This window comes from Cebidichthys violaceus, unplaced genomic scaffold (assembly GCF_023349555.1).
Source record: "Cebidichthys violaceus isolate CVI_PGR_0920_01 unplaced genomic scaffold, fCebVio1.0.p SCAF_114, whole genome shotgun sequence".
NCBI lineage: Eukaryota > Metazoa > Chordata > Actinopteri > Perciformes > Stichaeidae > Cebidichthys > Cebidichthys violaceus.
Genome location: NW_027176279.1, coordinates 304,393 through 321,169, shown reverse-complemented (window position 1 = coordinate 321,169; position 16,777 = coordinate 304,393). Strand labels below are relative to the sequence as shown.

At 46.0% G+C, this 16,777-nt stretch overlaps 2 protein-coding genes across 6 annotated transcripts; one reads left to right on the top strand and one right to left on the bottom strand.

Moving 5' to 3' along the window:
* The first annotated feature begins 539 nt into the window (after window positions 1–539).
* On the top strand, window positions 540–14,178 carry LOC137868518 (UDP-N-acetylglucosamine transferase subunit ALG13-like). Of its 5 annotated transcripts, none has more exons than XM_068705337.1 (25): window positions 540–717; window positions 3,338–3,421; window positions 5,425–5,475; window positions 5,762–5,808; window positions 5,930–6,002; window positions 6,078–6,159; window positions 6,274–6,439; window positions 6,781–6,844; window positions 7,314–7,431; window positions 7,572–7,636; window positions 8,007–8,107; window positions 8,191–8,276; window positions 8,794–9,067; window positions 9,239–9,343; window positions 9,445–9,595; window positions 9,754–9,925; window positions 10,003–10,038; window positions 10,126–10,181; window positions 10,289–10,357; window positions 11,628–11,745; window positions 11,841–11,960; window positions 12,110–12,150; window positions 12,233–12,350; window positions 13,020–13,124; window positions 13,561–14,178. In XM_068705337.1, exons 1-25 carry the CDS (start codon window positions 598–600, stop codon window positions 13,875–13,877), a joined length of 2,739 nt encoding a protein of 912 aa, XP_068561438.1. In that variant the 5' UTR covers window positions 540–597; the 3' UTR covers window positions 13,878–14,178. The 5 variants fall into 5 exon arrangements, with proteins under 5 accessions (XP_068561438.1, XP_068561436.1, XP_068561440.1 ...); XM_068705335.1 differs by having other exon boundaries at window positions 9,236–9,343; XM_068705339.1 differs by lacking the exon at window positions 5,425–5,475 and having other exon boundaries at window positions 9,236–9,343.
* Window positions 14,179–14,295: 117 nt separating this feature from the next.
* Window positions 14,296–15,451, bottom strand: LOC137868520 (protein EOLA1-like). The gene is given in 3 exon segments (XM_068705347.1): window positions 14,296–14,632; window positions 14,897–15,160; window positions 15,414–15,451. Coding segments are annotated over 2 exon segments (474 nt in total). The 5' UTR covers window positions 15,159–15,160; window positions 15,414–15,451; the 3' UTR covers window positions 14,296–14,420.
* Window positions 15,452–16,777: the final 1,326 nt, after the last annotated feature.

The following is a 16,777-nucleotide window of genomic DNA, read 5'->3' as shown; positions in this document are numbered from 1 at the left end:
TACAAAGGGAAGTATAGAAGAGAGGAGGTAATAATATCGAGGTTAAGATTCGGACATACAGGACTTAACTCAACGCTGTATTTAATGGCAAAAAGGGATTCAGATAAGTGTACTGTTTGTAATGTCACTGAAGACGTGGAGCATGTTATCCTAAAATGTCGAAGATACAATTCAGAAAGGAACATCTTGAAGCAAAAAAATTCGTCAATTGGGACGGAGGTGGAGTTTGGAGGGAGTTCTTGTAGTGGACGAAGAATGGCGTGAGTGTTGCAGGGCACTATTGAGATTTCTTAAAGAAACGGGATTAGACCGTAGAATTTAGTTGTTAGCAGGTGTTGATTAGGTAAATATTATTAGTAGTATTATGTATTTATTTATGCGTTTGAATTTATTTAATTATTTTTTAAGAACAGTAATGAAACTTTTACTCTGAAACTGCACACTCCGGTACAGTAGGTGGCGGTATGCACCTATTCAAGTTGGTTGCGACCCGCCAATCAAATTTAAAGAAGAAGAAGAAGAAGAAGACGGCAGCGGCTCGTGCAGCGGCGTCTGAAACCGGAGCGAGTGTTTACCGAGTTTACCGTGAGTACCGGGATGCAGAAAGGCCTGAAGAAGTACTTCGTCAGCATGGACGAGTACCTGTGCAGTCTAGGCCTCTACCGGAAGATGGTGGCGCGAGACGCGTCCAGTCTGTTCAGAGCCGTGTCCGAACAGGTGAGTCCGTTTGGGGGGGGGGGTCAGAGCGGCGCTAGCGCGCGCGCGTGCGTGCGTGTGTATACAGTTGTGGTCAAAAGTTTACATACACTTGTAAAGAACATAATGTCATGGCTCTCTTGAGTTTCCCCGTTATTTCTACAACTCTGATTTTTCTCTCATAGAGTGATTGGAACAGATACTTCTTTGTCACAAAAAACATTCATGAAGTTTGGTTCTTTCATGACTTTATTATGGGTTAACAGAAAAAGTGATCAAATCTGCTGGGTCAAAAATATACATACAGCAGTGCTAATATTTGGTTACATGTCCCTTGGCCATTTTCACTTCAATTAGGCGCTTTTGGTAGCCATCCACAAGCTTCTGGCAAGCTTCTCGTTGAATCTTTGACCACTCCTCTTGACAGAATTGGTGCAGTTCAGTTAAATTTGATGGCTTTCTAACATGGACTTGTTTCTTCAGCATTGTCCACATGTTCTCAATGGGATTTTAGGAAGGCCATTCTAAAACCCTAATTCTAGCCTGATTTAGCCATTCCATTACCACTTTTGATGTGCGTTTGGAGTCATTGTCCTGTTGGAACACCCAACTGCGCCCAAGACCCAACCTTCGGGCTGATGATTTTAGGTTATCTTGAAGAATTTGAAGGTAATCCTCCTTCTTCATTATCCCATTTCCTCTCTGTAAAGCACCAGTTCCATTGGCAGCAAAACAGCCCCACAGCATAATACTACCACCACCGTGCTTGACGGTAGGCATGGTGTTCTTGGGGTTAAAGGCCTCACCTTTTCTCCTCCAAACATATTGCTGGGCATTGTGGCCAAACAGCTCGATTTTTGTTTCGTCTGACCACAGAACTTTCCTCCAGAAGGTCTTATCTTTGTCCACGTGATCAGCAGCAAACTTCAGTCGAGCCTTAAGGTGCCGCTTTTGGAGCGAGGGCTTCCTTCTTGCACGGCAGCCTCTCAGTCCATGGAGATGCAAAACACGCTTGACTGTGGACACTGACACCTGTGTTCCAGCAGCTTCTAATTCTTGGCAGATCTGCTTTTTGGTGGTTCTCGGTTGACTCTTCACCCTCCTGACCAATTTTCTCTCAGCAGCAGGTGATAGCTTGCGTTTTCTTCCTGATCATGGCAGTGACAAAACAGTGCCATGCACTTTATACTTACAAACAATTGTTTGCACTGTTGCTCTTGGGACCTGCAGCTGCTTTGAAATGGCTCCAAGTGACTTTCCTGACTTGTTCAAGTCAATGATTCGCTTTTTCAGATCCATGCTGAGCTCCTTTGACTTTCCCATTGTAGCGTTTGTGGGCGTTTGTATCCAATGAGCCCTATTTAAATGGCCTCAGAGAAGTCACCAGCTGTAGTCACTCATAATCACTCACAAGAAGTTAAGAGGCCATGCTATGAAGCTCATTTCATTGACACAACTTTCTAAGTCACCAAAATTGCTAATTCATGTTGCTGTATGTATATTTTTGACCCAGCAGATTTGATCACTTTTTCTGTTAACCCATAATAAAGTCATGAAAGAACCAAACTTCATGAATGTTTTTTGTGACAAAGAAGTATCTGTTCCAATCACTCTATCAGAGAAAAATCAGAGTTGTAGAAATAACTGGAAACTCAAGAGAGCCATGACATTATGTTCTTTACAAGTGTATGTAAACTTTTGACCACAACTGTATATATGTATATATGTATATATGTATATATATATATATATATATATATATATATATATATATACACACACACCGTATTTTCCGCACTATAAGGCGCACTTAAAAGCCTTTAATTTTCTCAAAAAACGACAGTGCGCCTTGTAATCCGGAGCGCCTTATATATGGATCAATTGGTTAATTGGTTGATCCATACTGGTTGTACACGGCGCTCTGTCAAAATGTTTCAGTACGACTGGTAAACTACAAAGCCGCACCGCTTGCAGCATTACGGCTACCGTAGTCAGGGGCGTCGCCGAAGTAATAGCGGTAAACACCGGTACTGTGCTTACCGCTTGACTGAGTTTGACTGAATGATTTATCTGACTGTTTTGTTGACATTCCCTTTAGCACAGCTCCATCTAGTGGATGCATAATGCAACCCCAGTCAAACGTTTGACTGTAGTAGCTTCTATTCTATGCGCCTTATAATCCGGTGCGCCCTATATATAAAAACAGTTCTAAAATAGGCCATTCATTGAAGGTGCGCCTTATAATCCGGTGCGCCTTATAGTGCGGAAAATACGGTGTGTATATATATATATGTATATGTATATATGTGTATATGTGTGTGTGTATATATGTATGTATGTATGTATGTATGTATATATATATATATGTGTGTGTGTGTATATGTATGTATGTATGTATGTATGTATGTATGTATGTATATGTGTGTGTGTGTGTGTGTGTGTGTGTGTGTGTGTGTGTGTGTGTGTGTGTGTGTGTGTGTGTGTGTGTGTGTGTGTGTGTATATATATGTGTGTGTGTGTGTGTGTGTGTGTGTGTGTGTGTGTGTGTTTGTGTGCTACACACCTGTACTACTCAGCACATCTGGTGTCAACTACCTGTGTGTGTGTGTGTGTGTGTGTGTGTGTGTGTGTGTGTGTGTAGTTGTATTACTCTCAGAACTACCATCAGAGGATCCGTCAGGACTGCGCCGACTTCATGAGAGCCAACAGATGCAACTTTGAACCGGTATGTTACATCATTAACTAGCTAGTTAACAGACACTTACTAGTTAATTAACATACACTAACCTGCTGGTAAACAGACACTAACCGGCTAGTTGACAGACACTGACCGGCTAGTGAACAGGCACTGACCGACTGGTGGACAGGCACTGACCGGCTAGTTGACAGGCTAGTGGACAGATACTGACCGGCTAGTGGACAGGCACTGACCGGCTAGTTGACAGGCACTGACCGGCTAGTTGACAGGCTAGTGGACAGATACTGACCGGCTAGTGGACAGGCACTGACCGGCTAGTGGACAGGCACTGACCGGCTAGTTGACAGGCTAGTGGACAGATACTGACCGGCTAGTGGACAGGCACTGACCGGCTAGTTGACAGGCACTGACCGGCTAGTGGACAGGCACTGACCGGCTAGTTGACAGATGTTGACAGGCACTGACCGGCTAGTGGACAGGCATTGACCGGCTAGTGGACAGGCACTGACCGGCTAGTGGACAGGCACTGACCGGCTAGTGGACAGATGTTGACAGGCACTGACCGGCTAGTTGACAGGCACTGACCGGCTAGTTGACAGACACTGACTGGCTAGTGGACAGGCACTGACCGGCTAGTGGACAGATACTGACCGGCTAGTGGACAGGCACTGACCGGCTAGTTGACAGACACTGACCGGTCAGTGGACAGGCATTGACCGGCTAGTGGACAGGCACTGACCGGCTAGTGGACAGATATTGACCGGCTAGTGGACAGGCACTGACCGGCTAATTGACAGACACTGAACGGCTAGTTGACAGACACTGACCGGCTAGTTGACAGGCACTGACCGGCTAGTGGACAGGCACTGACCGGCTAGTTGACAGGCACTGACCGGCTAGTGGACAGATATTGACCGGCTCGTGGACAGGCAAGGCAAGTTTAGTTGTATAGCACATTTCAACAACAAGGTAATTCAAAGTGCTTCACATAAAACCATTAAAAGCATCAAAACACAAGACAAAAGAAAAGATTTAAAAACAATTAAGAACATTCCTAGAAACATTAAAAACAGTCATTAAAACACTAAGACGCAGTTTAAGAAATAAAATACAGTATTAAAATGCAGGAGGTTGATTAATATCCTTGAATCTGGTTCAGTTATTAAAGGCAGCAGCAAACAGAAAAGTCTTCAGTCTGGATCTAAAGGAGCTGAGGGTCTCAGCAGACCTGCAGCTTTCTGGGACTTTGTTCCAGATATGTGGAGTAGAAGAACTGAACGCTGCTTCTCCATGTTTAGTTCTGACTCTGGGAACAGAAAGTAGACCGGTCCCAGACCACCCGAGGGGTCGGGATGGTTCATAAGATAGCAGCAGATCCCTAAACCATTCAGTGCTTTATAAACCAACAGCAGGATTTTAAAGTCAGTTCTTTGTTGGACAGGAAGCCAGTGAAGACCTCAGAACTGGAGTGATGTGATCCACTTTCTTGGTCTTAGTGAGGACTCTGAATCAGCTGCAGCATTCTGATTGACTTTTTACAGAGACCTGTAAACACACCGTTACAGTAGTCCAGTCTACTGAAGATAAATGATGGACACGTTGAGACATAAGTCCTCTAGTCCTTGATATGTTCTTCAGGTGATAGGACGCTGGTTTTGTGATTGTCTTGATGTGGCAGTTCAGGTTGAGGTCTGAATCCATAACTACACCTAGACTTCTGGCTTGGTTTGTGGTTTTTAATGTCAGTGATTGAAGCTTTCAATCGTTCGTCCTCGATACCAAAACCAATTACTTCTGTTTTATCTTTGTTTAATTGAAGAAAATTCTGGCTCATCCAGTTGTTGATTTGTTCAATGCATTTAGCAGCCCCTGTATGGGATTATAGTCGGCTGGTGATATAGTTATGTAGATTTGTGTGTCGTCTGCATAATTATGATAACACACAGACACTGACCGGCTAGTTGACGGGCACTAACCAGTTAGTTAACCTACACTAACCCACTAGTTAACCAGGTTGTTTACTCTTTCAGTTTGTTGAAGGTTCTTTTGAGAAATATCTGGAGCGTCTGGAGGACCCTAAGGTGAGTGTGTGTGTGTGTGTGTGTGTGTGTGTGTGTGTGTGTGTGTGTGTGTGTGTGTGTGTGTGTGTGTGTGTGTGTGTGTGTGTGTGTGTGAGACAGACAGGCGGGGTGTGTATGTGTAACAAGCGGTGTGTGTGTGTGTGTGTGTGTGTGTGTGTGTGTGTGTGTGTGTGTGTGTGTGTATAACAGGCGGGGTGTGTATGTGTAACAAGCGGTGTGTGTGTGTAACAGGCGGGGTGTGTATGTGTAACAAGCGGTGTGTGTAACAGGTGGGGTGTGTTTTCAGGAGACAGTGGGTCAGGTGGAGATCAAGGCTCTGTCTCAGTTCTACAGGTGAGAAACACTCAGGTACACATGATCATGTCTTTCATTGACTACAGACAGTGACTACAGACTTTTGTACTGCAGACTGCAGACATGTGCAGTCTGTAGTACAAATGTGTTTTGTGTGCAGCCGTTGTTTCCTGATCTACCGTTACCCGGGGAAACCAGCCACGGTGATCTCAGAGGACGACTTTGTTGACAAGGTGAAGAAGTTTGTGTCGTTTATTGTATAAAAATCATCTCTCAGTATTTTCTACAATTGTTACTTTGTTGCCTAGGTGACGCTGTGTTGCTCCATCAACGGTCACTATGACATCGTTTACCCGAGGACTTACCCCGTCTCTGCTGCCCTCTGTCAGTGTGAGTACTGGTCACTGATTGGTGGCTCGGAGTGAGTGACAGCTTTAAAGGGACAGTACAACATTTGTGTGTGTGTGTGTGTGTGTGTGTGTGTGTGTGTGTGTGTGTGTGTAGCTCTTTTCTATGAGCTGCTCTACACTCAGGTGTTTGGGTTTGAGGAGGCGGAGCTCTGTCAGGCTATGGAGGCCTTCAGGGTCGGAGGTCGTCGCTATAGAAACAGCCCATCAGTGTGTAGTGACGTCGACTTTGGGTATGACACACCTGAGGACCGATGTCACAGGTACGCACACAAACATACACATAGATGATGTCATGAAACAACATTCACCCAAACTTTAGTCCTGCAGCAAAAACATTTAACAAAAAAGCAGTTTGAGTCAAAATTGTATAAATGTGTTGTAGATCATTATAACTGACAATATAATAAGATACTCTTCATCATCACTTCCTCTTTGTTCTCTGTGTTTACTGAGTCACTCTTCATTGTCACTTCCTGTTTGTTCTGTGTTTACCGAGTCACTCTTCATCGTCACTTCCTGTTTGTTCTCTGTGTTTTGATGGCTGCTCACCTGTACTGTGACATCATGTTGTACTCAGGTGTGTGTTTGTTTTGCTCCACAGGGAGGAGGCGGAGTCGGCTGGAGCTGCAGACGATAAACTGCGCACCGTGACAGCCGAGACAAAGGTGAGGGGCCGACTCGTCATGATGTCATGTGACCATATCAGGGTGTTTTGTGGTGGTTAATGAAGAGTACTCAAGTTCTTTTCTATTTTGTTTTCCACTGCAGATAGCCGCCTCTAAATCCTGACTGAAAATCAAATTGTCTAATAAACTATAGTTGTAGTGTAAAAGATTGTTACATGTTCTATTTCAAAGCCAGAATAACGTGTCGCTTTAAAACAGCGAGAGGGTTCATGTTCACTCTTACAAGAAGCCAGTCAAATCTAATAATGAGATAAAGTACTAAAGCTATCATTATCAACGTCCACGTGAATATTAAGATCACCTACAATAAGTACTTTATCTGTTTTAAGGACTAAACTTGATAAGAACTCTGGACCTGAGACGCGGTACAAGATAAATATATAGAAGTGTTTTATTATACAATCCTAAAAGCTGCATTCATCCTGACCCGTTGTTTTTAATTGGTCAGCCTCCTGCTGAAGCCCCGCCCCCTTCCAGACTGTCTCTTCCTTATAAGGTCATGAAGTCTCTGGATGGAGAAGCATACAGAAACCTGGAGTTTGACGTGTGGCAGGACACCTGTAAAGGTACGAGTCCTGGAGAGGAACCTTTTTAAAACCTCAAAACATTCATATTGTATATATAATTTAGTTTTAAATATGAGCTCATATGTACTCACAATGATGGTTTCTAACATATGAATCAATAATCAATGTTTATCTGACAGAGATGCAGAAGACGGACTACGTGGTGTTTGCAGGGAGGCAGTACTTCCTGGGAGACAAGTGTCAGGTAACATTAATACTGGAACCACTATATCCAAATACTGCTTCAGGATCAGTACTGCTGGTAGTACAGCAGTAGAGTAGTTCTCTAAAGGATTCAATGTATCTCGTATCTTTTGTACTTGTAATTCTTTAAAGGATTCGATGTGTCTCGTGTCTTTTGTACATGTAGTTCTCTAAAGGATTCATGTGTCTTTTGTGCTTGTAGTCTTTCTACTTGTGTTTCACCTGCTTTTGAAACCTCCCTCAAGGAGTTGCATCGACCAATTGGCTTGATCGAGGTCAACATGATGGTTGTCATGTGGACGTCTCTGGGACGTTGTCCTCCTGTAAGACAGCCTCAGGTGTCTCCATAGTTCCATCTGTGTCTGTCTCAGGTGCGTCTGGAGCCAAAGGGGAAGTACTACAATGCCTTCATCCAGGAAGTAGAAACACACCCATCAGCTGTCACTGTCTTCATCGAGGAGCTGGGAGAAAAGTAACACACAACCTGACTGAAACTGACTTGAGCTGAGAACCACAAAGACGTCTTTCATGTCCACATGTCCTTCTCTGTCTCAGACAACTGGTTCCTCTAACGGATCTGAAACCAGTCAATCCAGTTCCAGCCTGGAACGTTGCTGCTCCCACCAGAAAGGGAGACCTGGGTTCGTTCACTATGAGGTCCACTTTGTCCCCTCTCCAGATGTTTGGTCTAATACCTCATGTCTCTACTGACTCCATGTTTCTACTGTCTCTATTGTCTTCATGTCTCTACTGACTCCATGTCGTCTTGTCTCCATGTCACCTCGTCGCCTTGTCTCCGTGTTGCCATGTCGCCTTGTCGCCATGTCTCGCAATGTGTTGCCATGTCTCGTTATGTATCGCCATGTCTCGTTATGTGTCGCCATGTCTCGTTATGTGTCGCCATGTCTCGCTATGCGTCGCCATGTCTCACAATGTGTCTCGCCATGTGTCACCATGTGTCGCCATGGCTCGTTATGTCTCCTTGTCCTCATGTCTCACTGTCGCCTTGACTATATGTCTCGGTATATCGTTATGTCTCGTTGTGTCTCGTTATGTATTGCCATGTCTCGTTATGTCGTTATGTCTCGTTATGTGTCGCCATGTCTCGTTATGTCTCCATGTCTTCTTGTCTCACTGTCTCCATGTTTCTTCTGCCAGACACGGACCCTCGTGGTCAGCGACATCATCACCGTCATCGCTACTTCAGGAAGTCTCGTGGCAGCAACGGGTTGAAGGGGGCGGAGCTTCTAATGCCGCCGCCGTCCTACGGAGGCCCGGCTCCCTCCGCCCTGCCCCCCCGCTTCCAGCCAGCGGGCCACCCCCGCCCGCCCCCACCCCTGTCACCGGGAGCCATGACCTACGACCCCTACGCCCCCCCACACCACCACCACCACCATCCCTCAGCCAGACCTCCTCGCTACGGAGCCTCCAGGTGGGACTCAAGCAGACCAACACCTGAGTGTCACCTGTAGGTCACAAACATGTCTGAGGAACTCCGCTCTCTCTCTGTGTGTGTGTGTGTGTGTGTGTGTGTGTGTGTGTGTGTGCGTGCGTGCGTGCGTGCGTGCGTGCGTGTGTGTGTGTCATGGATTCCGGTCAGAAGCTCCACCCGTTTCCTGAACCGTCACTTGATTGGTCCTCAGTTGACCTATTACCACCCTGGCAGGAGATATTACCATGACTACGAGAGCTATGCCTTCAGGTCACGGTAAACATCACATGACACATGGTGACCATGACTTTGTGGTAGTCTAACAGGACTACCACAAACACAAACTTTTGTGGTTAACGTCGTTTGTTGTTGTTCAGTCGCAGTCGCCGTCAGCTGGCGGCAGCCATGAATAAAGACGGTCAGTTTGGTTTCCCCCCGGAGGTCGAGGAGGAGGAGCCGTCCGACCTGGACGCGACCATCACCTTCTACCAGCTGGACGACGCCGACGGTGTCTTCCCTCCACTGGCCGTGAGGAAAATACCTTGTCGTCGTATCTTCATGTCTCCTTGTCGTCGTGTCTTCATGTTTCCATGTCTCCTTGTCGTCTCATCCTCATGTCTCCTCGTTGTCATGTCTCCTTGGCGTCATGTGACTGTGTAATATAATGTGGCTCCTCCCCTTCTCAGGGCCCCACTGTGGCCCCTCCTCCATCCATGGGAGCTCCGCCCCCTCCCACTGGCTCCTCCTACAGAGTTCAGAGAGGCTCGGGGCCCCTCCCCCCCGCTCCTCCTCCAGGGAGCACCCCCGTCTGTTCATCAGAGGAGGACCAGGAGGACACCAGTACTTTGGAGGACCAGGGTAAGTCCTCTTTTATTGTGGAGGAGTCAGCAGGAAGTTGTTCCATGTAATCTGATTACTGTGTGTGTTTCTGTCAGTCGAGTACACTGACGATTACATCTACATCACTCAGGGTGAGTAAAGTTTACCTGGAAGTCTTCACTAAGGGACAAGGTCACAAGAAAAAGATGTGATGCAGTCTGAATGTGACCTGTTTTCAGATCAGAACTACCAGACCTCAGGTGTTTACTCTGCTGCTGAGCCCTCCACCAACCAGGTAACACACCTGACCTCAGACCTGCTGGATGTTTTCATACTGGGTTTGTGTTGTGGCATCTCAAATCTACAAATGAGACAAAACATGTTTTTCTCTTATTTTGAAAGGACGACCAGGAAAGAGGAACTGCTGACTCTCCACCGAGACCAGAGATGAACTACAGCTACACACAGCAGGTACACACCATGTTTACACATGTTGCCCTCGCCTACGTCTCACTTATGTCCCCTCGCCTACGTCCCCTCGCCAACGTCCCTTTGCCTACGTCCCCTCGCCAACGTCCCCTCGCCTACGTCCCCTCGCCAACATCCCTTTGCCAACATCCCTTTACCTACGTCTAGGGATGCACCGATCCACGTTTTTCACTTCCGATACCGATACAGATATCTGAGGTTTAGTATCGGCCGATACCGATCTAATAGAGAAAAACAGTGCTGAATTGATTTAAAAAACGCAGCCGACGCTACGCGCCCCCAGATTGTCCATCGCTTTTCTCATGTTGCTGGCGTTGTCCCTCAGAATCACGTGGATTTTGCTCAACTGAATTTGCCACTTGTCAAACATTTCCTTCAGGCTAGCTGCTATCGCTTCGCTGGTGTGCGACCCACGAAAGTTTGTTGCATTTAATATTGCACTGTGTGGCACAAAAGTTTCATCCAGCCAGTGTGCTGTTAAACTTAAAAGTGACACAGGGGAAACGTCGGAGCTCCAGATGTCTGTCGTGAAACTTATCGATTTGACATCTTTTATCTCCTTCAATATGTGTTTGCACACTTTACCGTGCAGTTCAGGTAGCGCCGTCTCCGACAAATATTTTCGGCTTACCATGTCGTAGCGTGGTTCCAGGTGGTTAACTAGCAGCCGGAATCCCTTATCCCCGACAACTGAGAACGGCTGCCCGGTTCCAGATGGCTGATCCTTTAGCTCGCTCCATTTTGAAAACAATCTATGCGGCCAGTTCGCTAGCGCATGACGTTACGCAGAGCACAACGCATATAATTGGACTGAATAGATTTGCCTTTATGGATCGGTCACATTGTCACCGATACCCGATCTAGAATTTTTTCCTATATCGGGACCGATACAGATATTGATATCGGATCGGTGCATCTCTACCTACGTCCCCTTGCCTACGTCCCCTCGCCAACGTCCCCTCACCAACGTCCCTTTGCCTATGTCCCTTTGCCTACGTCCCCTCGCCAACGTCCCCTCGCCAACGTCCCCTCGCCTCGACTGCGTCCCGTGATCCTCTTCCTCACCCCCCTCTCACCATCGTTGTCAACATTGTCACTCGGCCGACGCATCTGATCTTCTCTTCACTTAAAACACGACGATAGCCGACTGAACTTCCTGAAATGGTTTGATTCTGAACTAATCCCTGTGTGTGTGTGTGTGTGTGTGTGTGTGTGTGTGTGTGTGTGTGTGTGTGTGTGTGTGTTTTTTCAGGTAGTGAAACCATTAGTCATTTGCTCTTCACCCTCCTCTTCCTCCTCCTCACCCTCTTCTCCATCATCACGTGTACCTGCAACTGCCCACCTGCCGGCAGGCACACAGACACGCTCAGGTACACACACACACACACACACACACACACACACACACACACACACACAGCAATACAACAAATGTGATTGTGTTTTGTTTTTTTTCTGTTCTTAGTTGCCATGGCGATTCCAGCCTCTTCTCCTTGGTTGGTTAATGAGTTAGGTGAGCCTGTCTGCACCAAGGTAGCTCCGCCCCCTTACTCCTATGACCCTAATGGCAACGATTTACCCCGAGGTCAGAGGTCAACCAACATAAACAACACACTGTGTCACTTTTTGTTGCAGCTTGTCGTCTCACTTCCTGGCTTGTGTGTGTGTGTGTGTGTGTGTGTGTGTGTGTGTGTGTGTGTGTGTGTGTGTGTGTGTGTGTGTGTGTGTGTATAGACTGCAGAGTTCTCCAGTATTACTTCAACTTAGGAGTCCAGGTAAGAGAATAACTAACTCTGCGCGGCCCCCCCCCCTTAACTATTTACTAACTAACCCCCCCCCCCCCCTCCTCCTCTACAGTGGTACCATCAGAGCTGTTGGCAGCAGCAGCAGCAGGCGTACCCCGCCACCTCGCCGGAGGCCTCCTACTCCTACCAGCACTACACCCCCTACCTGAACCAGGAGCCCCCCCTGCATGGTAAGACCTACTCACTCTCTGATTGGCTGCTGGGTGAGAGAGAGCTGTCAGTTCATTGGTGGAGGTGTGACCACCAATCAGCAGCATCCTCAGCTCTTATTGTCAAATGTCAAACTGACACTTTTTACTGTACTTAATTAATGAGTGAGTTAATGCGTTAGTTTGAGTGAGTTAATGAGTTGGTTTGAGTGAGTTAATGAGTTGGTTTGAGTGAGTTAATGCGTTAGTTTGAGTGAGTTAATGAGTTGGTTTGAGTGAGTTAATGAGTTAGTTTGAGTTGGTTCATGAGTTGGTTCAGTGGGAGCTGCGTTCACATGCTCTGACTGTATGAAGACAGAAGAACACATGTTGCTGAAACGTGTGGAACATTGTATTCATGTTGCACAGCAGTGGAAGGTTTAAATACAGTCACACACTGAGCACAGATAGTAGAAATATAACCGTGTGAAGAATACTGCTGTTAACAAGAACCTGATCTGTTTAAAGTGATTCAAACCAAATGTTATTGTACTTCTGTTCATATAGCAGTACTTTAAAATACAAGTGAGTAATACACTACTTTTAATTCATTATTGAACTTTGTGCACAACAGTGAGATTAATCAAGATTAAACATTGTAATCGTTGCCCAGCACTAATTATTATATACATTATACTTCTGCCCCCCCAGCCATCCCTCCTTTGTACCCTGAAACAGGAGGACTCCATCAACCCCCCTCCTATTACCCAGAATCCACCAGGGCAGGAGACGGACAGACTGACGGACACAGCGGCGGTCTGTACTCTGTTGTGTCATATAGTGAAGATGTGTGTGTGTATATGTGTATTTGTGTGCGTATATATATGTGTGTGTGTGTGTGTGTGTGTGTGTGTGTGTGTGTGTGTGTGTGTATATATATATATATATCTCTCTTCTTCCTTCTCAAAACCTGCTGCCTACATTACCCACAATGCACCTCTCCCTGCTGACAGCAGTGTGGTAGGTTGTATTGTTATACAAATAAGCTTTGATATTATTATGGTCATTATTGGTTAATATTAATCGTATTATTAATAACAAAGATTATGATGATTATCAATCACACAAGAAGTTTTTAGATTAAACATGAGGTCATCGATGACCACGCCTTGTGATGAGGACTCATCTCTGACTCGACTGACATCACTGGAGGCTCCTCTGATCTAATGTGATCTGTTGTCTCCTCCATCAGGCCCCGCCCCCTCAGGAGAAGGCTCCTCCTCATCGACTAGCCCCGCTCCTCCAGGCACCGCCCCCTCTCTCCTGTACCAGGATCAGACGCCCCTCCCCTCTCCGTCGCTGCTGCACCTGCCGTACAAAACTCCGCCCCCCGCCACTTACCTGCCCTCGGCCCCTCCCCCTCACCTCACCCATCACTCCTCCTACTGCCTCCCCCCCTCCGCCCACTGGGGGGCGCTGCAGACTGGAGGCCACGCACAGCGGGTCTACTGCCCCGCCCCTAACTCCGCCCACGTGGTCGGTTACATCACAGCGCCGCCCCCCCACTAAGTTCCCCCCCCCCCCCATCTAACATTTGTGTTCAATGAACAGGGCTAGCAGCTAACAAGTCAGCAGGAAAACCTTGTTTATCAAACAATAAAATAATAATAAAGAGCCAAGAAGACCAAAACAAAGTAAACATTTTAATGTTGAATAGACGTTTTAAAAATCTAAATTGAACTGTAGTTTTCCTGTGTTAGCTTCACATGCTAAATGTTAGCTGGTGGCTAAGTGAATTCGAAGTGAATCACTTCCTGTTCAAAAGGTTCGTTATTTTTTTTTTTTAGAGAACCTACAACAACGTCAAGAGTTCTCATGTTTTGTCAGCCAGCCAATCAGAGAAGAGAGGGGGCGTGGCCAGTCCCTGTTTATTGATGAGGGATCTATTTGTGTTGAGTTTGTTTGTTTTTGTTTTTTTGTTTTAATAAAGTTTGTGTTTCACCAGCAGATGATGATGCTTCCTGTCGGGTCACATGACCGTTCTCATGTCTTCACGTGCTAACAGGCTAGCATCCTCAGTTTATTTGGATTTAAACGCGTGTCTCGTTGTCGTCAAGGTAACAGCTCGGGGGGGATCTCCACAGTCCAGAGGTCCCGACCCCCCCGGGTCCTCAGAGGCCCCCTGAGCCAGCGGGGGTTGGACAGGTGAGTCAGGTGTTTCTCCTGTAGACCAATCAGAACAGCCGACCGCTCCAGAGGCCGTAGCTCCTCCTCCTCCTGCAGGGAGGTGGGGCACAGCCAGGTCCCGCCCACATCCACCAATCCTTAAAAAAAGAGGTAGTCGTCACAGGTGAGGTGATGATGCCTTCAGGGACGACTCGTAAACACAGACTGACGTCACATTCTATGGAAGCCCATTCCACCAGAAACAAAACTAAAAACACAAAAAATCTCACAAAAAATCTCACAGTTAAGACTTTAAATCTCAGTTAAGACTTTAAATCTCATAGTTTCTCTTTAGTTCTTGTATTTTTTTTAATGTAAATTTTATTTTTACTAACAGTAATGGGTTTCCATACACGTCCCACCTGCCACCACGCCGCGGCCGAACCTCTCTCCGGAGTCCAGGAGCGCTCGTATCTGGACCCGGTTCATCCCCAGCGGGCCGCTCAGCACCGCCCTCCAGTCCTCATCCTGGTCCCAGTCCCGCTAGGCGATGTGGACCGCCAGGGTCTGGTTCTCCAGCGGGGCCAGCAGGGGCCTCCAGCGGCTCTCCACCGTCTTCAGCCCGTCCAGAACCAGACCTGCGTACGGCTGCCGGAACGACAAGCACCGCACCTGGAGCGACATGTCTGCAAAACAAGCGCACCTTTAACAAATCACGATGTTAATACGTTTAATTATTTCATTAATATAAATGTTTGACCGTTATTACAGTAACACATTCACTGTGATCATGTATTCTTTAATGAATTAGTGTTTGGTTCTAGACAGAGGAACACTAAAGGAGCAGCTCTCTGAATGGAGTCTGGTAGAACGTTAGAACACGGTACTAAAGGAGCAACTGTCCGGAGAGAGAAACGGTCCGTTAATGTTCATCGTTACCGGTCAGTAAAGTATTCACGTCTCTCTTCTGTTGTTCCCGCTGCTTTCACTCACTTCCGGTCCGAGTGAGTTTCTTCTTCACGTTAAACAATGCGCAGCTCTGCTGCCCTCCACAGGTGTGTGTGTGTGTGTGTGTGTGTGTGTGTGCGCGCGTGTGGATTCCATAGACAGTTGTGTGTGACAATATTTCCTATAATTTTGGCCATAAATGGTGAATAGAGAGTATAAACTGTGACTGGAGCAATTTGTTTGTAAAAGTCACAGAATATTTTCCTGCTCTGCTCCACTCTGACCGTGATGTCATCACTCTAACAAGTGAATGGGGCGATTTTGCTCCGTTCGTGATTTTTGGGAAAATGGGAAAATTGATTTTACACAAATCAAGACACAAACATTCTTCTCCCACATTCCCCCTTGAGTGACTCGAGTCACTCGTACTACAAAAACGTTAGAACCTCCCGCTGGTCTTCAGGTCCATGTACTTTTGTTTCTTCTATGTTTAAATTTTCATTGGTCGGTTATCTAACATAAAGAGCTTATGCATATGTTTGTGGACCGTCTACTGTCCTAAGTTTGTCATGTTTTCTCTGTAATATTTCACTGTATTGTTACTGAATCAGTTACCTAGTTAACATACTAAGTTTACTTTCTCTTCTCTTTTAACCTCTAGCTGTGGTTCTAGACTCTTTTAGACTGGGATCAGGATTAAGGGATACAAGTTATATCTAAAAGAACAACAGTTCCCCTCTTCGGCCATTCAAGTATTTAAAATGTATCAAAACAACACATATCACCCAGAATGGTTTATTATGCACATCATTAATCGATGTTGTAGCTATCAGTGGAATGTTAACTTCAACATGTTGAAATAAATCTCCTGAGATGAGATGAGACGCCTTCATCTCTGGTTAACTGTATAATGAGACAAGTCAGTGAGGTTCATAACAAACAATAAGCAAACAAACAATTTGTAAGAAATGACATCATCTAAGTATTTATATTACATTACATTACAGTCATTTAGCAGACGCTTTTATCCAAAGCGACTTACAATAAGTGCATCAACATTGGTAATCAAAAGAACTATCACCAGAAGTCATAAGTACATTTCCTTTAAACAAGCATCTAAGAGCATGAAGCAGAGCATAACTCAGAGCCAAAGTACAGAAACAAGAAAAACAGTTAGTGCTATAAGTAATACAAATACAATTAAAGCTGCAAGCAGCATTGATCGGGCCCTCGCAACTTCACGCACGTCGAGGGTACTGGCAGGACTCTGCTTGACGTGGCCATACATTTCTGTGACCGTCATACACTGCGTGCACTAGTTAAATGATTTTTCCTGCGTCGACCTGCAGCGTAGC